General features: G+C 45.3%; 1 protein-coding gene across 1 annotated transcript; it reads right to left on the bottom strand.

Moving 5' to 3' along the window:
• Nucleotides 1-10,549: 10,549 nt before the first annotated feature.
• NDUFB7 (NADH:ubiquinone oxidoreductase subunit B7) lies at nt 10,550-17,817 on the bottom strand. Its single transcript, XM_069231696.1, has 3 exons — nt 17,624-17,817; nt 13,842-14,010; nt 10,550-10,733 (listed from the first exon to the last, which is right to left on the bottom strand). Exons 1-3 carry the CDS (start codon nt 17,730-17,732, stop codon nt 10,637-10,639), a joined length of 375 nt encoding a protein of 124 aa, XP_069087797.1. The 5' UTR covers nt 17,733-17,817; the 3' UTR covers nt 10,550-10,636.
• Nucleotides 17,818-22,687: the final 4,870 nt, after the last annotated feature.

The raw sequence follows: 22,687 nt of genomic DNA, 5'->3' as shown, positions 1-22,687 counted from the left end.
TTGTGCTGTGATCAGGAGGTCAGCCAACTGACCCTTGGAGTGTCTTGCTTCGGCTAGGCTCAGGAACGACTTACCATCCATGAGCAGGACACAGCCTACACAGTCCCTTCTCCATTGCCAGCCACCAGGTTCAGCAGGTACATTCCACGTCAGTGCAGCTTCTCTTTGCTGATCCCTTGGTGCAGCAGGGCGGTCTTTCTCTGGTCCTCTTCTCCAGTCCATTGAGATCTGAGTTATGGGTGCCAGCGGTGACCTTTTTTATGCCCAGAAAATGCCCTCAGGGTGGACGTGGATGGAAGCAACAGGCTACTGGATTCTATCCTTCCTGATGACTACTTTGAAGTGTGGCATCTGGCTATCCCAGAATTTCAGTTCTACACACTCTCAGGATGGCAGAACCCTTCTCTTGGCATGTAGTGCTCCCTATCCCAACCCAGAGGTGTGGCTACACACTGGGTACCTGGTTTACCCTCTCCTTCCTGAGTGCCAACCTATCTACCTAAACAGTAGAGCAGCCCCTCTCACAAGTGTTCACCCTTTGCCCTTCAAAGGTGACTTTTCCTTTGAAACTCTCCCTTTGGGTCTAACAATAGGGGCACAGGGGATTTTGGGCAATAAAAGGGGCAACTTTAGAAAAGATGCACACTGCAACAAGATACAATATTTTCGACTTGAGTATCAGTCAAGCTTAATGCAATGAGTTGTTTGATACCTTACATTATCAACTCTGGCCGCACCATTCAAGAGTTAGCACAGCTGAGGGGCCAAGGTCTTAATCCTGTACTCATGAACGCCCTACCAAGTCCTTCCACAGTAAAAACAACATTTTCACATTTGTACTGCCAGAACAGTTAAAATACATGTTCTGCTCTGGAAAAATGTCACACCCTGCCTCAGGGCTATCTATGCCTGACATTTGGGTGGCTTACAGATATCACAGAGTGAGGTTTGGGCTTTACATTCTTTTAATTGGCAAAGTTGGGTTAACAGTTTAAAACTGCTCCTCCAGTCTGCAGCGGCAGACTGGGAGTCACATTTTACCTTTGTCACGCCCAGGTTGGCACAACCAGTGCTGAACCCCTGGGGTGACCCTCCAACTTACCAGCCCGGGTACCATATACTAGGGACTTAAAGTAAGTTACCTTGTGGCAACTGGGTATAAGCCAATCAAACATACACATTTTTAGGATCAGGGAACAGGCACTGAGGTCTGGTTAGCAGTGCACTCTCAGAGTTGGAAAACCAACAGCATTCAGTCATAAACCTTTGGGTGACCATACAGAAAGTGGGATTTTCTTATAGTGGGTAAATGACAGAGTAAGAGCTATACGTATATCTGCTAGTGGGCTATTACTCAGAAAGGCAGAACAAACTTTGATGCATTTAACAAAACACCTGGCTAGACCAGCTTTTAAAATGAGCTTGCCGAGACATGACTGTGCAAACACAAAAACAGTTGCATAGTTTTCCTAGTTAATGGAGAACGATCCACCTGGTACATAATGACTCTTCAAAAATCTAGGCTATGCAGCACTCCTTGCGTCACCGACAGTGGTAATAGAAAAATCAAGGTAAGTTAATGAACTGGTAGGCATGAAATGACAAGACTCCATTTGGACTACTTTTGGTAAATAACGAGGGTGGGACCTGTGGACAGCTCGCGATTTGTGCACCTGCATAAATGGTTCTTCCACTGATAAAGCAGTTTGCTGACTCTCCTAAGAGAATAAAGAGACAAAGAAAATTACTTTCCCAAAGAATAGTAAATGCAAACAAAAGGTCCCATAATGGGTCCAGCAGCAGTCTTGGTGGGAAATACTCTTTTAAGGCATTTCATAAAAGCCTTAACAGGAATTTTAAAAATAAACTTGGGGAGTCTGTTGAGTAGATACCCTGCTACAGATGCTAAATGCACTAATATAGAAGAGTAGGCAAGTCTACATTTTTGGAGGCAGAAGAGGTAGCAAATGATATCTTGTACCCACGTAGGCAAGGGCTGTAAGATATGGCTAGCACAATATTGTACATATATCTTCTATTTAGCTGCTTAACACATGTGTGATATAGTTTTTTTTAATTACGTCCAGCCATTCTTGAGGAAGCGCCAAGTATCCAAATCTTACACCTTCGGTGCCAAATTGGAAGGTAGAATACCTTGGGGTTTGGGATGTAGTAATAGCCCTTGATTTCGTGTGAGCAATTTTAGACACAGTTGTATCTTTTAAGGAGAGTGGCTAGACATCTCTATGAGGAGAGACAAACACGTTTGCAGCACCCAGGTTGATGCAATGAGAATCAGTGTCATAGGTGCTTGCTGGATTTTCCTGACCATTTGCAGATTCAGTAATATTTGAGTGGGGTGGGCATATGAAATAAATTTCCTAATGGGCTGTTACATAGGGAATTGTCCAGTGACTGTGGGAGAGGTTACCTAGATGCAAGATTTTGGCATTTTGCCTTTTCGTGGGTTGCAAACAAGTCTACTGATGTAGAACACTCAACATAGGAAATCATCTGAGGACATGGGGGTTGATCATTCATTCAACCCATTCATGAGTTTGTTGACGACTCTGGCTGAGAAGGTCTGCAAATTCAATACCACCTGCTAGGTGGTCCACCAACAAAAAAGCTTGATGGTAAATTTCCCAATACCAAATTGTCTGGAAGAGTCATTTATTGAGTGGGTGTCCCTTTTCTCTGTGTAGTATGTGGAGGTCATGTTGTCTATTCGAATGAGAACCATGTTGCAACTTCTTGTCTGAAAAGCTCAGAAAGCTAACTGTACTGCCATGAGCTGATCTGCAGGCAACGTTTTTGTGGGGACCACTCGCCTGAATTATGAGGCTGTGTCTGCCAGCTCCCCATACCATGAGTGAGGTGACTGTATTGACTGTAACCAGCAGCTGGTCATCAGAAAATGCCTTGCCCTGTAACAAGTTACTCTTTTGAAACCATTGCAGTTTGTGCTGAATATTAGCTCTTCCCAATTCCCAGATGCTTTGGACCACCGCTTAGAAAGGCTTCTATGTAGAGGGTGCATGCGTGCACCCTCTACATAGAAGCCTTTCTAAGTGGCGGAACTAAGGCAAAACGTTCGGCTATCATTTCAAAGTTTCATTATCGCTGCCGACATGGTGTCTCGTAAAGGGAAAGCAGCCTTTGAAATGTTGTCCCTCTCTCAGCACTGTATTAAGCTTTGCCAATGACCGCTCTGAGGCCCATATTTATACTTTTTTAGCACCGCATTTGCACCGCTTTTTATTGCAAAAGCAATGCAAACTTACAAAATACAATTGTATTTTGTAAGTTTATGCCGCTTTTGCGTCAAAAAATGACACAAATGCGGCACTAAAAAAGTATAAATATGGGCCTGAGTGTGGCTCCCAGGAGAGCGATTGATTTTTTTAAAATATTGACTGAAAGGCCTAATACATGATGAAAAATGGTTTGTTGGGTGTGGGAGAGCCATTGCACATGCCTAGTGCCTTTCTGTAGCCAATCTTCCAGATATGGAAAGACATGAAGAGTACTGCACCCTAAGGCCCATATTTATACTTTTTGACGCAAACCAGCGCTTTTACCGCCGGCTAACGCCATTCCTACACGCTATGCGGGCGCCTTATTTAAGGAATGACGTTAGCCAGCGCTGTGGACTGGTCAGAGTAAAAAAAAAATGACTCAAACCAGGCAAGGCCGGTGTAGGGGAAAATGGGGGTTGTGCATCAAAAAATGGTGCAAGTCAGGTTTGAGGCAAAAATCATGCCTCAAACCGGACTTGCGCCATTTTTTGACACCCAACCCCCACTGAAATGACTCCTTTCTTAGCAAAGACAGGAGTCATGCCCCCAAAAGTTTTGACGCACATTCGGCGCAAACAGAGTATTAATATGCCCCCAGGTGAGCTGCCACCACTGAAAGACATTTGATAAGCATTTGGGTTCAGTAGTGACTCTGAATGGCAACACTCTGAATTGGTAATGAACTTCACTTACCCAAAACCCTACATATTGGCAGTGGGCCTGGTATACAGAGATGACTAAGAAGGTGTCCTTGAGACCAAGGTTTGCCTTGTAGTCCCCTACCTTGACCAGCAGAATGATGTTTTGCAGTGTCATCACCTTGAACTGATCGGACATAAAGTAGCAGTTGATCACTGAAACGATGCTCTCAATGCCCCAAAAAGACGAGTGTATAGAAAATAGACTCCTAACTAATTTGGAGTAATCGAACCGTATTGGTTGTACTTTGAGAACAAGGACCAAAAACAGCCTGCAGCGACATTTGATGATGCTGTGGTGGGATGGTTATAGATTTGAATGGGGTGGTGTTGCACTGTCTACAGTAACCATCAGAAACGGTGAAAAGTACCTACTCATCTGAAGTTATCTGTTTCCATTTGTGCAGGTATGACTGGTCTCTCCCATCCCACCCTCCCCCACAAGTGTTGGGTGGTCAAGTGAGCAAAGTGTGGGTCACTGCTTGTTGGCGGAAACTGGCGCAGAGAGCCCTACTTCGGGCACCTCTTGTCTTGTCACAGTCATTGCCACGTTCTCCACCTCTGGATTAGTATCCTTATCTGCTTTTCTGCTGCTTGCCACCCTGAAAGGGATAATGTGCCTGGTACTGCTCTCTAGGTACAGTGGACAGTGCTTTGGATATTGAACTAGTTTGTGAAAACATGTTTGCTGATGTTGCAGGACACCCATAGCTTTAGCAGTGTCCATATAAAAAAAAAAATCCTGCATGTTATTCACCTGTGATCCGAATAGATGTTGGATGTCAAGTAGCAGGCCTAGAGGTGCTGCTGTAATCGGAGGAAACCCAGAAACTCTGAACCTGCATGGCGTAGTAAAAGGACGCTTGAGTTTACCTTTCTAAAAAGTGTATATTCCGCATTGAGGGCACACCTGATGTTGGCAAAAGAGATTATTTTCCCACCTCTGAGAGATGCTCAATCATTTGTTCCATAGTTGGAAATGTTCCAGTGTGTAGCTGCACCCACTGCAACACACTTCCCTCCTACAGTCATTTCAAGAGGTGGCGTGTGGCCTGCAAAAGGGCTCTTTCCCGTGCTCTGTGTACGTCAAGTCGCGTAATAAATGCCCACGGGTGAACAAAGGGGTCTTGTGGTGCATACAATCTTTTTCTCCATCTTCGGGTGACGACGCTTGCCTTTAAAAGGTATTTGAAGTTTTCTGAAGACCACTTCAGCATGGGCCGGAACTGTGTGATATGGTGTTTTGGACAGGATCTCGTTGAGGAAGGCTTCCTCTTTCACATGCATATTGATATTGTAGCCGTAATAAAGCTCCTTTGAATTGAATTGATATTACGGTGCCTTGCTGGTCCATTGCTGCATGGTAGGCAAAGGTGTCATCCAGTTGAAAAGCCGCAACTTATTGCTTCAAAAGCCAGGTGCCCTGAGGATGTGCCCTGTAGTCATGGCAAGTATCTTGCTGTTGGTCCAGTTTCTTCTGGATCCCGATACATGGACAGTGGGTCTGTTATAAGGACTTGGCCAATGTCCGAGTACAATTAGTGTGGTGTTGGTGGTCAGGACTGAAGTAAAAACAAATCTAGCCTCTTCTTAAATAGCCTTGTCAAAAGGTGTTTTTTTTTTTTTTTTTTGGGTGGGATGACTGTGTGCTAAAAGGTGGTAGAGCGAGAATGTGGCCGGCATCGGGGTTTATGTAATTTATTTTCTGCTTCCTCTGACTGAGGAAGTTATGTGCTCAGAGTCGAGGCGTTGCCGATTACGAAGTCAACCTTGTTGCTGAAGGCCGGTGGCTTTCCCTTGGTCTTGGAGGCTCAGTGCCGCAGCTTCGAGAGCCATCTAGCATCTAAGACACCTTTCGTCACCGACTGCTCTCGACCAGTGAGCACCTGTTGCAAACGTCATACAAGGAACGCAGGGTTCAGATTGCTTTACGGAAACCCATCATCATTGTAAGAGCTTTCTTCCAGAACGCAAAAAAGTGGTGTGTCTCTAGACTGCTTGAGGATTTTGACAGCGTGCAGGGCCCTTTCTTCAAGTATATGATAGTAGTTAAAGTGAAAAAGATTGTAGTGCATAGGTAAATATTTGCTTCCCTACTATGGGATTTTCAGTATTCTTCCTCAAGTTTCGTCTTTTGCCCTTCACGAGTCCACCTAGCCGTTCCCTGTTCAAGTTTTCATGATTGTGTATGCCTTATATTATATAATTCCTGTTTTTTCTAGACCAGTTTGTGTTTGGGAACGCACCAAGAAATGACACTACCAACTCTTATGCACCATGCTCCTGCCGTAAATAAGAAGTCAATCAATATACCTTATGTTAACCATAACTGGACACAGTTGCATGTGCCAATTCCAGGATGAAATCAACATTTTAAAATTTAGTTAAGATAGTACTTGGTCACCTACTTTAAATGTTGGGACTGTTAGACCACTGACGTTTGTAAAAGTAGATTGTGTGTAACACTATTTCTATAGTGTAGGCATTTTCACCATTGCCATATTGTTGGACCTGGCACTTTCTGCACGGTTTTCACCAAACTTTTTTGCCTTCTTCCTCCTATTTTTTTTTTTTTACCTGTTTTTGTTGGCTTTAAGACTGGGGGCACTTTACCACTGCTAAACAGTGCTAAAGTGCAAGTGCTTCCTGTCTAAATTGAGGATTTGTACAGTGATTGGTGTACAATACTTCCATATTGAAGACTATTATGTACCAATATACTGTTTCTCCTTTTTTCCCCAATTAGTCATTTTTTTGAAGTTACTCTTGCTCCATCTTGATCAACTTGGAACTCTGTGTGGTTTTTGCATCTGTGAAGCCTTGACGGAATGGAAATTAACTTCTGGCACCTAAAGACCTATACTTTGAAGTAGCTGAGAGTGTTTTTGCAACAAGAGGGGATGGCTGTGAAGAGGAGATCCAAAAGGCGGGATCTTGAGACAGCCCTGTATTGTTGAGGCAACACACCAGGTAGCTACGCTAGCAGATGACTCTAAGGACCCCTCTCGAAGTGTAAAGAGAGTAAGGCCTAGGAACCGCTTATGGGATCCCAAACCAGAAATCCAATAGGGCAGAGGCCCTGAGGAGGAGGCAGAGGAGGTGAAAACTACTTTGCAGAGGCTCAGAAGAGAGAGGGGAGCCCATAGACAGTGAATCCCCTGCTGGGTCTACTGCTGGGAGCAGTGTCTTCTCCAACTACCTGTCCCCTGAGGACTTCAAGGACAGACAGGCTGAGAGGGAAATGCAGCTGGCTCAACCAGATGCAGAGGAGAAAGGAGAGGAGCTGAGGCTGACACAGCCCTAGCAGAGGAGAGAAGGGCTGAGGTGGAAACAGCCTTAGCCCAGGAAAAGGAAATGATTTTAGCTTATGAGCTGAAGTTGAGAGAGCTGAGCTTGGAAGCCAGGAGAGCCGAGCTCAGCTCAGAAGGTGGCAGCAAAAGTACCATGTCAAGTTCTGAAGAAAAGGTCCACATAACCAAAGCCGGTTTCTACGGAGGCAGGTGACATACACCAGTGGGCTCAGGCTTATGAGGGATCTCCAGAGGTGCGCAGGCTCCCTGAGGAGGATTGGGGAACTAGCATGGGTAAGTCATATTCCTAGTGGTAGGATGGACACTCTACTGGCTCTAGAAGGGAGTGACAGGGAGAGGTGAACCTCCATTAAGGAAGCCTTGGTCTGGGAATATGGAGTCACCCCAAAGGAGGGTAGGTGGAGTTTCAGGGATAGTAAGACACTGTCTAACCAGATGGGGGATAATGGAGGTACTTTTTCAAGGCACTGGATGGTTGGGTAAAGGGTAGTATACTGAACACACATAAGGATCTGTACAATTTGATTGCTGGAGAGTATATGTTCAGTCACGGTTTTCCAGAGCTATGCCAACACCTGGTGGAGTGTGAGTTTTCCGACCCCAGGGAACTTGAACTGGAGGCAGACCTCTAGGTGAGTGCTAGAGGGTCTGAAGAGGTATTGGGGAGTAATCCTAAGGGGAGTGGATTAGGTTTTCCCCATCAGACTGAAGGGTCGGTGGGGTGGGGTTGGGTTGGGGTGGGGGGTGGGAATTGCAGTACCCCAGACAGGTCCCAGTGAAGTTGGGAGGAAGAGGGGTCCCATGTCCTTTCCAAGATCAGGCGAAGGGGTGGGAGTGGGCAGAAGATCAGGGTGTCCTATCCCCAGACCTAGTGCTTGGATAGCTCTAAGGGGGCACAGGGAGGGGGACCTGATTTATACCAGGAGACCATCCATTGATGGGAGTCGTATAATGTCAGGAGAACTTGACGGATGGCTGTTGGAAGCGTCCCACCAGTTCTGGTGTCTGGCAGCACCACTCGGAAGAGGAGGGTGCTGAAGTCCAGATGGAGGGGTGAAAAGGGGAGACAGTCCCAAGGAGAACTAGTGGGTCTGGGGTTGCCCGCTCAGAGGTCAAAGCACCCCAGAAATGACCCTGGTGACACCACTTTTGGCTTGGGAGAGCACAACAGATGAGGAGTGTGTTTCCCAGGGGGCAGTGAGTTGTACTCCCCCAGAAGTCATGACTGACTAGGCACAAGCTCAGCCTAAGGGTACAGACCCTGGATTGGAGGGCTCAATCTCAAGATACAACCCCTGGACTGGTGTGAGAGGGGACAAATGGTGTCAGTCACCTGGAGGTACCCGTTTGTTGGCTTTAGGACTCTGGGCACGTTACCACTGCTAACCAGTGTTAAAGTGCATATGCTCTCTGTCTAAAATGTATTAGTGATTGGTTTCTGCATTATTGGCATATTTGATTTACTAGTAAGTACCTAGTACAGTGGGCGGTCTCTGCCAGGACGTGGAAAACAAATGGTACTAGTGGGTCAGCAGCAGTGATTGTGCCACTCACATGGTAGCCCTGCAAACATGTCTCAGCTCTGCCACTGCAGTGTCTGTGTGCAGTTTTAAACTGCCAAGTCGACCTGGCAAGTACACCCACTTGCCAGGCCAAAATCTTCCTTTTTATTACTTGTAAGTCATTCCTAAGGTAGGCCCAAGGCAGCCCCATAGGCAGAATGTAGTGTATGTAAAAGGTACGACAGGTACCAGTGTGTTTTACATGTCCTAATAGTGAAAAACGAAATGAGAAGTATTGCACTATCGCAAGACCTATCCCTCCAGTAGGGCACTCTCAGAAAGTGGGCATTTTCTTGCTTAACCATCCTGTGCCTCTGCCTGCCTGCTGAATACACGTCTGGGTCAGAACGACAGTTGGACTGTTTGTACATTCACTCTAGACAGTCACACAAAGGGAGCTAAGGTGTGCCCTGCATATATCCTAATGGCCCATCACTGATGGGTCTTCCTGAGCTAGAGTGGTGGGATGAGCTGACACTTGCACCTACGTAGGGCTGTGCTTGTCCTCACACAAAGCAGTCTCCACCCCCATGGAGTGTGTCTGGGGCAGGGCAGGGAAAGACAGGGTCTCGTGATCTACAAAGACTTTTCTTTGAAGTTGTCCTACTTCAAAGACAGAAATGGATGTAAGTACTGGACCTCTGACACCACATAGTTAGAACGCTTATGGACTGAGGAAATTCTGCCAGAAAGAAGAGCTGGATTCTGTAGGAAGGACTGCCACTCTGGCTGTTGCTTTGTTGTGCTGGCCTGCTGCTCCTGTTCTGGGAGTGAAAGGACTGGACTTGGCTTCTACATCCTGATTCCAAAGGTTCTCCAAGGGCTTGGACTGAGCTTACCTCCTGTTAAGAAGCCTCAGAGACATCAAAGACTTCACCTTCCAGTGTCTGGGCTCTCATACCGAGAGTCCCGACTTGCCTCCCCGGTGGCAGTAGGGAACAGATGGCGCACCAGCTCCAGCGTTGCTTCACTTCCTCAACTCTGTGTAGTCTTTGGTCCTCATCCTTCTTCCAAGGTACTGTAACCGGGGTCTACATGACTCCATGGCCGGCCGTGCACCCTCGCGGGTGGCGCTGAACTGTTGCAAGCGACCTCGTCAAGCTGTTTTGATAGCCCCATTTGGAGCTATTGTGTTTCTAAGCGTGATACTACATTTATTTTTGAAAATCTGTATGTCGTATTTTTATTGTTGTGGTCTTATATGACTCAGAAAAATATTGGGGGGAGGGGGAGGGAGAAGGAAAAGGGGAGGGAGAGGAGGAGCGAGAGCGAGAGGGAGAGCACTTTACACATTGCCTCCGAGACAAGCTACCAAGGGGCTGAGCAGGAGTTATTTTAGCTGTGTGACTCCCTTACCATGATTAGAGTGAGGGTCCCTACTTGGACAGGGTGCAAGCCACTGCCAACTAGAGACCTCATTTCTAACACATATGCACTTTAGAAGCTCTTGTGTTTTCAGAGATGGTAGTATAACAAAGTGAAACACTGGTTAAGACAGGAGCAGAGAGTTGCAGGAGTACTATCATTTGAGCTCATAAGGGTGACTCTGGATGGTGTGTGTGCAGAGAACTACTGTTAATGACAAATAACTTTTCTAATGAAGTGCAGAAGGCAATGATACATCCCTTCAACCATACCAACCATTCACGCTGACAAAATCGTCACAATGCAGCAGCAGAGAGAGACGAAAGTTGTTTATTTGAAATAAATGTAATTACATGAGTTCAAGGGTAGTCACACTTAATGAGACAGGATTGTGCAGCTTCTCACGCTCCCTGAGCTTCAGCTGACTTATCCTCAAGCCTCTTCTTCCTTGTTAGCAGCCTTCGCTCCCGTTCATACTCCTTCATCCGCATGACATAGCTAAAACAATGGACAAGGAGTGGGTAAGCACAATTTCCACAGGTAAACTACCAAAAGGACAAGTAACATGCTAAGTGTGCTCCACTGATTTAACAGTGGTAGAAAGGTTGGATTAAAATAGTACAGTATAGATGTAAAAATATTACCTCAGAAGCAGCAAAATTATGGTTTATCATTTGGTCCAACATATCCCACATTTGGACAGAAAGGCCCTTTTCATGGTACTAGATGTGTTCCCCTGCCCTGCATGCCCAACGTTACTGTTGCCTACATCTCAAAAGCTGATTGTTGTCATAGGCAAACACGAATCATGCATGCCTAAAACGCTACCCTTGTAAGTGATGGAAGACTACCACCTTCACCAGGAGTTAAGCCTCACGAGCACGGTGGTGGTAGCATACCGTGTAATCATCAGTAGGAGTGAACAGGTGCTTTTTAACCTGTGTTACCGGAGTGAAGCCTAGAGGCTCACTCGCTTTTTAAAGTTCCACTGCTGTGTGCACAACTCACCCCCTGCCCTCCATCGGTTAGATATGAAGGGCTGCTCAGGAGTAGTGACTCTACCATTGATGTATGTGTGTCTGGGGAAGGGTACAATTCAGGGATAGGGCAGCGCATACATGCAGAGTGCATGTATTGGGTGTATGTGTATCTGCAAGGAGCATAGTACATGAAGGATGTAGTGCTGTGCAGTGTATGCATGGTGCATGCATAAACGCGGTGTATGTGTACCTGCAAAGACTAAAATCTATGAAGGATATAGTGTTGTGCAGCATGTGCATGCAAGTAACACAATACAGAGAGGCTACAGTGTTGTGCAGCACATGCAATGGGAATGTGTGTACCAAGTGCAATTGTGCCTGTGCTGGCACAATACGTGCAGGTAACAGCGCTGGAGAGTGTGTGTATATGCACTGAATGCAAGTGTGCCTGTAATGGCACATTGCATGGAGGACCCTAGGTTTCATTTTGGGAGACCCAGACCTGCATTGTAAAGATATGAGGAGATATTGGAATCCCCCAAACAGATTTCTGTATTGCTGCATTCCTGTGAGCTGGCTGTGACACCCGGGACAGGAGAGAGTGAAGTGTACATGGGAGCCTCCAAAGGTACTCTGAGTCAGTGAGAGATCACAAGGAAGGGGCCTGGACAAATCTCAGGAAAGAAATGGGGATGATAAGGAAATCATAATGCGTACCGCTGTGTGCCTGTAATTAACCATTTCATACACACATCACTGTGGTTGACACCCAAGTGTGAACTCCAGTCACTCCAATGGCGTGTGTTGTGGGATTAACATTTTTGGAGTCTCATGCGGTCACAGATGGCATTTTAAGAAGAAACGAGAGCAGAGATGTAATTCAAAAGAAGCAGAACACCAACATAAAACTTAAGACCCACACCCTAAATCGCATTTAGTGGCTGGAAATGGTCTATAAGAAGGGGAGTTTGAGACCCCAAAACCTGACATCTGTCAAGCAGCCAGATGGGCTGCGTGAGGGGGCATCACACAGGAAAACCCCAAGACAATCTGCCCTGGAGCACCAGTGCCTGCCAAGACCAGTGTGCCTTGTGAGGAAGAGCAGTGTTGGAGAGAGCAATGTCCACTGGTGAGCCCTGTCAATTGGGCTCCTGGTGTGAGGAAATGCTTGCTACACCAATCGGGTAATTTCTCATGTGCAAAACTGAGTCATCAAAGCCCATATACAAGGAGAGGGACGAGGAGAAGATTGCTGTGTGGTAAAGGCAGAAGCCTACATGGCACTGTTGAAGTGACCCACTGTCCCAGGAGGGTCCAACGTGGAAAAAAACACCTTGCAGAGAAGGGCCAAAGGTTGCGTGACATTACTGTGGCTCCCTGTATGCAAGAAGGGACCGCAGTGGCAAAGACCGCAGTGTGGTTAGAACCAAAACCTTATGTGGCAGCTGTGCAGCAACACGTATGCCAAGAGGGGTTGCTGGGATTACTTATGCTGTGTTGCTCGGCTAGGAGCCTGTAAACTGAGCAGTGGTGACCTGTAGGTCACCGGAAGCAACGGAACTGTGACTGACCCGACCCTGTAGAACGAGTGAGGACACCATGTGAGCATTGCCACCCCAGCTGGGCGTTGAGGACAGAAGCATCAGAATCACCCGCACTTCCCCCTTTCAGGTGAGTGGAATCTTACCCGACAGGAAAAGTACAGGAAAGCCTCAAATTGATACTGGAGTCCGACTGTGAGGGAGAGCCCTCTGTCTGCTGAGCTGAGCGCAGCCCCCGAGACTGCATGCCAACTCACCTACCTGATCGGGACTGGAAAAGCTGTGAGCACCTGCGGATGGAGAGCACTTCAAGACTCTGCATGCTTCACTCCTACTGAAGCAAGTAAGACCTGTTTTGGGCCTATCTGCCGCAAGGGGACTTTCGGCTGAAAGTACTGCAGCAAATAAGACACTTTTGACTTGACTTTAAGAGCCAGAGTGGACTCTTGAAAAATGGACTGCTAGTTCAGCATTCCCTGATTGTGGACAACAGTGAATGGGGAATAACCCCTGTTACACTGCGAGGAAACAGTGGAACAGGGAATTGACATTAAAACACTAGAGCCCCCGTCTTCAAGGGGAAATATGTTATTGATTGTGAATGTCATATTCTTCGTTTAAATGAGCAGTTAGAAATAAAATACTTTTTTATATTAAAGTGAGTATTTGCCTGGACATAGCTTTGTTGCTGCTGCTGTGTGCTCTTTGAGTTGTGAGCCCTGTCAACTAATCTGTATCCACTCCCCTCCCCAAGGGAGACTTGGGCTGCTCTTTCACATTTACCACTGAGAGTCAAGTGCAGAAGGGATACTTGGCCCCGTCGCTCAGAATCCTAAATAGGCTGAGACCAAGAACATCACAGTAAAAAGTCCTCACAGCCACAGTTGGGTGTTGTAGCCCCTTGTTTCCCATGGCCCTCTGGAAGGGTTTCTTACTCCCCATCTATTCACAAATCATTTGCCCATCAGTAAACACCAGAGTAGCCATCCAACCCCCTTCCCTAACAGCCACACCAGTTATTTATAGAGACAATACCAGATCACCAAAAAGCTCAGTATGAAGAGGGAAAGAAACAGGTCACTCACTCTTGATGCTCACAGTAATCCCAAGCATGCTGCTCATGTTTGCATGCTAGAAAGTTTGGCCAGTTGTCTCTCTTGCACTTCATGAACTTGATTAAGTGGTGGGCACAGTAATCCCGCTGCTCTAAGGGGAGCTGAGCAGCATCCATCTCTGCTTGGGTAGCTACCATCACTGTGAGACATAGGAAGAACAAAAGAGCATTGTTAGACAGCAATGCTACAACTTCAGCTTACATGCATAAGGAAACCATCTTGGTATTTCCAGTTGTTCTTATAAGCACAGCGAGTTTACTGCTCACCAAAACAGTAACATTTACTATTACAGTGCTGACAGGTATAGCCCATCAATAGAGAAGACTGGTGCAAAGACTCCTCTCTACACAAGCTCAGGCAACATCTTGGTACTTTTGAGTGATGGGAGATGTCATAATTTCCAGACCACATAAACTCATAATTTCCCTTTTAAGACACTGCAGGCCATCACTCATCAGTAGATGGACCTTGCAACTCGACAAGTACTGATATGGCCTGTCCTGTGATAAAACAAGCAAATCTTTACAATTATTTCCCTTTGTGGTTTTAACCGGGCCACTGTGATTTCAAAGGTTCTCTAAACAAGTTCTGTTGTGAAGTTTTAATCACACCTATGTTTGGACGCGTTTCTTTCCAAATTGTATCTATCATTGAAATTCCACCTTTATGCCTTTTAAATACAAGTAAAGAAGACTAATTGCACTGTAAAGAAGTTACTACCATTTAGGGCCACAAAGACCCCCAAAGGGGTTAGAATGTATTTTCCATGCCCAATATAAATCCTAAATCCCCTGGTTTGAAATTTATTGAAAGCTACTAACAGCATATATTGCACATTTTTTGTATTTCCTGGGAGTAACATGCAGATTTTTGATGATTACCAAAACAAAAATGTGCATCCCACAACAATTACTGCGTGCTTCCCACCCCCACACCCCATTTATTACAGCACGTTTAATCTGCCTAAATTCATCAGGGATGCAGACTTAATAAGTCTGCACAACCCCTAAATCCGACCCATAGTACAAACATCATTTTACACAGCGATTGCAATTTAAGGGCCCAGTTGCACTTAGGTACTTACTGGTGTTTCTTGCCAATAACTGGTAAGAGAGAACCTGAGTGAGTAAGCATGAGAGAGTATAATTTTCTACATTCTGAGGACCAAATTACATTTGTGGTGCAAAGAAATCACCAGCTCAAGGATCTGTTCAATCTACAGAGGTAACTCCATTGACTTTTGCCCACAGATAGGGTGATAACATAGGATCAGCCCCAACGCCCTATTCAAATTATTACATGGGCTCCATTACATCTGCCATGACCTGTCACAACTCCAAGCAGATCTGGACTTCCCTTTCATTGGTGGACGGCCCCAAATACATGAAATTACTCACATGGGATTGGTTAAACCCCTAAGATCTACCATACCTCTGTGCAGGTTAAGCCTTAAGACCATTATATTTCAGTAGTGGTGGGTCCAGATCTATGGCAGATTTTCAGACCATTTATTTCAGTAGTGGTGGGTCCAGATCTATGGCAGATTTTCAGTATAACCACTATGTAAATAAGTTCTATTTAGATGCACTGTGTGCTCATTTTATAAGGATATCCCGAACAATCTGGCAGCCATGTGCTAGTGTTGAACAGTGTACATTACACCCTCAGTCATTATTTGTTCCAAATAGAACCCTTTACATCTTCTAAAATTTGTCACACACCCATGCAGTAACTTTCTGTGTATCTGTTGCTTGCCACACCTCCTTGCAGGAACTCATTAACATTCACCACAATCTAGGACACCGCCATGCAGCTACTTCCCAGGCCTTGGGAAAATTTTACCTAACCTGCAAATCTAGTGACTTGAACAATCGACCCAATTTAATGCGCTTGACCCCTAAAACTGTCTCAAACTGTGTGATCGTAGGCAAATATTTTATTTCATTGAGTCACCTTTTTCTTCATAACCACATACAAGACCACATTTAAATATGTGAATTTAGCATGCCTAGAGTACAAAAAGAACCTTCTTTGATTTAACAGAGTACAGTTTTGCTGAATGTATGATAAAAATCTAGCCCGCATATATGGTACACAGGACCCCTGACCTGCCTTGTAGTTCACTAATAGTCACCAGGGCAGAAGCAGGAATGATTTTCAGTTCATATTTAAAAGCTCTCACTAAAGAATTATGTGGTAGTGCACTGTCGTTTATAGACAGGCATTTTCCATTGAAATGGCCACAAACTTCCCCACTGACGTGCAGTTTTAGTGATAAAACTATAGAGTACAAACGATAATGTGTGGAAATCTGCTTTCTGCAATTATGTATCATTTGACATCACCAAGTAAAGCATTCTGATTTGTTTGCATCTTATTAAAATCAGAGTTTCCATCTCACTTCAGATTATTAAAAAAGAACTTTCCCAACTAATGAAATATATTTTGAAATACTTGTACAGTTTATTTATAAGCTACTTAAACGTTGTGTGCCCAGCACGACTTTTAGATAGTTCTCTTCACAAAATCCTCTTACTTTGCACTAAGAGAAAGAAAAGTAATCACTAATATCAGGATAAAACAAGCAGCAATTTGTAAAACGACATAAACTGACATTTGACCTCTGTCTTTAAATACAAAGCAAATGTGACAGGATAAAAACACGCTTTAAAGGCACCCTTATAGTTCATTCACTTTTTGAATGAACAGAGTACATGTTCTTTGCCAGATCAAGCTTTCTTGCCAGACCAGGACAGCAGGCCCTAGGGCTTGCTCTGATAATATCAGACTTTCCATAGCGAGTGGGGGAGTAGATTTCTCAAGGCTTGCCCCCCCAATATCCATTACCTGCCACATTTCTGTCCTTCGTTCACTACATGCCGAACTTTCATGCAGTAATCGACCTGTGTGGTTATATTTTCAACTAATCCACAAGTGGGGCTGCGGCGAGCCTGATGGCAAGGCCACGAGGCTGCCAATCCCACGGAAATGTCACTGTATTGTGAGCCCCTACCCAGTTTTAGAATACATTGTTATTTCCAGCATATTTGTGCAGTGGTAAAGCAGATATTACGTATCCTAATTTCATTACCAAAACATACCTACTGGACCAAAAACTGTGGCAATAAATGGTTACAGTGCAGTATGTATGGTGCATACTGATATGTATCAATTATGTTTCAAAGGCTTAAGCTATCCTCTAATTCTGCCAGTAAGTGCAATGTATTTTATATAAAATGTTGCCTGCAAATAAAATACTGTTTGGGTAAGATGCCAACTTCTGTCACTAAATAAGATGCTGGCCGAATAAGGGGCTAACTTCAGCGTCATGTTCCAAAGCTTAAGACTATTTCAGTCCAATTGGATACCAGAGTTATTTATTTTCTAAACTTCGCTCTCAAAAGTTGCAATTTACAGGAGAGGCATTTTAGAATGAAGCACCAAAAATGCCTTGCAACACTCATACTACGGTCGCTCCACAACAAAAATCTTCTTATGTCTCCGCGCAAAAAGTGTCTCCAAAGGTATAGTGTTCTGCGAGGTAATGATGGAAAGTTTGTCACACGAGCAGCAAACGTACCAGTGTTTGTGAGCTACCAGACCGACCTGCAGGTCGGCCACTATTCTAGGAAATTACTTCACAATATCTGGTATCTGTCAAACCCCGATCCAGCTCCCAAATGCATGCAGCCGAACCTTAAATCCACCCAGTGCATTACACACGACCCCAACTTTTGACCCCGACCGCTGACCTCGCTCCTTGCGATCCTCCGGGAAGCCCAGCTCAGGGCTGAAGGACGGCGTGTTCAGCGGGTCGGGTTCTGGGTACCCAAGGTACCGGCGGGCAAGGTGCGCCCCCATGGCCGCGGATAGCTGACAACCCTTGCCTGCCCTGGCAGGAGGTCACCTACAGCAGCCGTGACCTGGAAGCAGTGCGCCAACGGCCCCGTAAAAACAAACGAGGGACTAATCACCGAAGCCAAAAGAGAAATGCAAGATGGCTACCAAGCACACGTGACCTGGAGGAGGCGATCTAGTGGCCGTGCCTTCGTAGAAACAAAAGAGTTGGCTGCCTGGATGAAAGCCGGGATAAAAAAACGCGAATTTCACGCGAATTTGAGATCATTATTTCAGCGTACACTACAGATTAGCACAAAACGTTTTCAAATTAATTTGGAGAAATTGTATTTTCTTACTAAAACTTTAACCTTTACTGTTTTTTTTGTTAAGTGAGCATCGCAATTCTGAGAAGTAATTTTTACATTGTATTTTAGGATTAGCCTTCCTCCAGCAGTGAAGTGTCCCTACGTTAAAAAAAAAAAAAAAACACTTCCTGTGTATTTGGCCATATTGTGAAAATAAGGGAGTCATCTTTCCATTATTACTTCACAGGACACTTTGTGCTCATTGTGTCGGTCGAAACTCTTGACATGCGAGGCAACAATTTTCATCCTGGAAGACACCTCGCTATTATGGATACTTCAAAGACTTTGTTGTGAGCAGAGGGGATTATGAGTTCTGCAGTGCAGTTTGAGGAATGATACCGTAACCCATCCTCTAAATCAGACACTGTAATTTGTTTTAGGATATGCATCAAGAATTGTCAATGCTATTAAGGACAGGGAGGTGAGGATTATGCTTCTCCTTATGTGCTATTTATTAATCTCCAAAAACACAGCAGTCAATAAAAACAGGACCTTTTATAAATTACAATACCCATAACTTTCAAATGTGACCTCATAACATCCGTACCAATCATGGCACACCATTCTATTTATAACGATGAGGAACCATAAATCATCTTCTTTCTTTGCTCTTAAATGAATTAGTCTTATCAACCAGGAAACGTCCCAACAAAAACGTATTCATGTTGATTCCAAGCAAGAGCTCGAGCTGTTCTACAGAAACGCAAGGGTGAGCAGGCCCGAATTGATAAAGTGAAAGCATCTCTCTTCTCAATTTTCCGGTCTTCTGGTCAGAGACTGCGAAAGAGAAAAAACAACATTATCGTAATCTGTTGTGATTAGAAAATAAGTTATACAACAACTCTGTTATGATGCACAGATCACAAGGATAGCAGTGCTAGCATTCATTATATACATTGGTATCATATACAACTCAATCATATTCATGAAGTTAAAACTGTTAACAATATATCATGTCAATGACGGTATTCAACTTAAAGGAATCATTGGGTGGGCATGACCAAATAATTGGGTGGGATAACCATCGCCTCCGTGTCCTTAATAGAATTGAAAATTGTTGGCGAGTATGCTAGAAAATTCTATATTGTATGTTAGGACCGGAGGCTTTGGATTATGCTTGTTTAAAGCTGTTGCAATACAATGGAAGTTACTTCCAAAATTAGTTTCTAGTAAAACGTTTTAAATGTAAAGTCTGCTGACCAATCTGCTGCTTTCATTATGTCCTGCAATTGCGACCCTGGAGTAAATGTTTTCGAGGCCATTGCACCTTGCACAGAATGAGCTCCAAATTTAGAAATGTCAATGCCAGCTTTGCACAAAATCCATTTCAGTCAACGTGCTAAAGTAGCAGAAGATACTGGATGAAAGGGTTTCTGAAGAGCAATCAGAAGTTGACCACCAGGAGACTGTCGTAATTCCCTGGTGCGATCCTCATACTCTCTTAAACATTGCACAATGCATAACTTAGGATCTTCAGGAGATCTAGGGTAGGTAACTTGTCTGGAAAATATTTTAGTTCTCCTAGAGATGGAGAAGGTAACACTGTCATGGGAATAGACCCTGCCCGAAATATCTAGGGCGTGAACATCGGAAACATCGGATACACCAGGCCATGAACTGTAGTTTGTTTTGAATGAGGAGAGGGTGGGGATGACCTGTTGGAGCTAGCAAGAGATCAGGAATTGAGGGAATTTGAACTGGAGTGTCCTGAGACATTTCTAGTAGAATTGGAAACCAGGTCTGAACGCTCCATATTGGAGTGACCAGGATAATTTCTGCTTTCTGTTGCAAGGCCTGTGACGCTACTCTTGGAATCATTATGAACGGAGGTAAGGCATAAAGAGGAGGCCCTGTACATTGTTGTAAAAATGCATCTGTGGCTATGGCCATTAGATCCAGTCTCCAAGAGGAGAAATGGTCTAGCTGGTGTGAGAGAGGTGGAGGCAAACAGGTCTATGTGACATTGGCCACCATCTCAGTTGAAGGGCCTGGGAAACTGACAGATGGAGTTACCATTCGCTGGGATCCCTGAGGTATCTTGAATTCCAGTCCACTACCACATTGAGCTGACGTGACAGATATTCTGCCGGCACAGAAATTCGATTCTGTAGACAGTATTGCCTGAAGGTTTTTTCTACTAGGATTCATGACCTTGCCCCCCCTCCCCCAGTTTGTTGACGTAGCGGACTGCAGAGATGTTGTTCATTTGTAGAAGTATGCAGCAAATGGAACGCAGGGCTAGGGTCTTTATTGCAAAGGAGCCTGCTAACAGCTCTAACCAGCTTAGGTGGAGCTGGGTTCCTTCGCGAGACCATCAGCTGCCTGTGAAAATGGTACCGCTTCTGGCGCCCCAGCCCCACCTTCTGGTATCCGATTCTAGGATGACATCCGGTTGAGAGCCAAAAGTGACTGCCGTTCGAAGCCAACGTGTGGTCTAGCCACCACTGCAATTCGCCACGGGTCTCTGGAGTGAGGTCTATGAGCTCTGCATATGTTAAGCCCTTCTGGAGGTGATGGATCTTTAGGGCGTTGGTGAGCCCTGTAGTGTAAGGGGGCTTAATATATGGCTTGTATGGAGGACACGAGTAAGCCTAATATCCTGGCTAATATCCTGAGGGATATCTTGTCCTTGTGGGGAGGGGAGTGGATCTCCTTCTGAATTGAGTGTAACTTCTGGGCCAGAAGAGATAGGAGAGAAGTAGAAGAGTCAATCTGGAATCCAAGAAATTCCATCCAACGGGAAGGGATCAGATCATATTTCTTTGCTTTGATCAGGAAACCTTAGGAAGCAATTGAATGGTCCACTATAGGTGTTGTGTGAAGGATTGGACATCTTCGGCCATGAGAAGAATGTTGTCTAGTAAGACAATCATTTGAACTCTTTTGGAGTGGAGGTTCTCTGCCACTGGGGACATAACCTTGATGGAGCACCAAGAAGCGGAGCAGAGTCCGAAGGGAAAGACGTTGAAGTGAAACAATTGATTGTTCCACCTGAACTGTAGTTACTTCCTGTGAGGGGGGAAAAATCGGGATAGAGAGATAGGCTTCTTTGTGGTCCAAGTGGACAATCCAGTCTCTCTCGCTGAGAATGTCTCTGATTAGGTGGATCCCTTCCATTTTGAAGTGATGATAAAGGATCCAGCTGTTAAAATCGTTCAAGTTGATTACCAAACGGGAACCCCCTCCCTTCTTGTTCACCACAAATTTGTTGCTGCAAAATCCAGAGGGATTTGCCTGGAAAGTGTCGATTGCATCTTTCCTCGAAAGTTGGTCTATTTTCTGTTTCCAGTTGAATAAAGTAGCGATCTAGTAGGAAAAATGGATTGGGTGCGGTATGCAAGTTTGATGAGGTGTCCCAAAAAACTCTAGATGAAAACCTGTTATTGTCTCTAGTACCCACTGGTCAGAGGGTAACAAAGATCAATTATGAAGGAAGTGTCTGGTTCTGCCCCCCAGCGTTACTGACGAAGGAGGTATCAAGCTTACCTTGAGAGTTGGCACCAGATTTGAAGTTACCCTGGGAGCGGAAATCGCTGTTGAAGCTGGCATGTCCTGCTCGTGCTCTGACAGGGTAGAAAGTGTCTCTGGTCTGAGACATGTATCCCCTGCCTGGGACGTTGCAGCCTGTAGGAGGGCTGTGGGTGGCGGAGCGGCTGGACATACGCCCTCGACTTCTGCTGGCACTAGCAAAAATGTGCTGATGGAATACCTTATTCAATAAGGTTTGGGCCTTGTCTAGGGCCTTGAATGGACAAACTTGCCCAAATCCTTTACAAATTTGCCTCAGAAAAGTAGGCCATTTACTAGGGGTCCTGGTTCTGCATTGGGTAGGTCTACTAGCTTAGGATCAATGCGCAATAAGATTGATCGTCTTCTCTCCATGGAGATTGTGCAATTCACATTACCCAACATACACAATGAGCATTGTGCCCATTGTGCCAGGGTTTCTGGGTCAATAATGGAGCCAGACTCTTTCACAGCTACTGCCAGGTCTAAAATCTTGCATAGGGGGCCTAAAAGGTCTAAACCTTTGTCCTGACAGGCTTTCCAGGACCTATCTATTCCCTTCGTAGGTCTTTGGAAGATATTTTAATGAAAGTCGCCAGGTTGGGATCTAACTCTGGCGTGAGGGAGACTTTCCTGGGAATATCAGGGTGGGGACACTCTGAACGGAGATGGTTCCTAACGTCCTTGTCTAAGGCTTTCTGAGACAAGTTTGGATGTACTTTGTGACTGCGGGCAAGGGGATCCAATCTGAAGACCTAGGATGAACGATTGCATCAGGATCAAAGGTGAGGGAGGATGCTGGGTCTAGGGTCTCGCTTGCTGGGCTGGACGTCTGGAGTCCGTCAGAAGAATGTCACCTTCGTTTTTCGGGGTGCGTCAGTTTGGGGGGAGTGTGAGTCATCTGATGCGTCGTCTGGGGTGGAAAGGGAGAGAGCCTGGGTGCTGGTGAAAGGTTGCGCCGAGTATTCCTGATCCGTCGCTATATTTTGGGACAGCCGAGCCAAAGGAGCTGCATGGGGCCATCCTGGTGGAAGGGGTGCTCGGTTGTCCATCCAGGAAGTTGAAGGAATAGGACTTGGCTGTCCATAGGGAAGGACTTTCAGG

This window comes from Pleurodeles waltl, chromosome 4_2 (genome assembly GCF_031143425.1).
Source record: "Pleurodeles waltl isolate 20211129_DDA chromosome 4_2, aPleWal1.hap1.20221129, whole genome shotgun sequence".
Classification (NCBI taxonomy): domain Eukaryota; kingdom Metazoa; phylum Chordata; class Amphibia; order Caudata; family Salamandridae; genus Pleurodeles; species Pleurodeles waltl.
The sequence above is the reverse complement of the archived record's forward strand: the minus strand, read 5'-3'. Positions and strand labels throughout refer to the sequence as shown.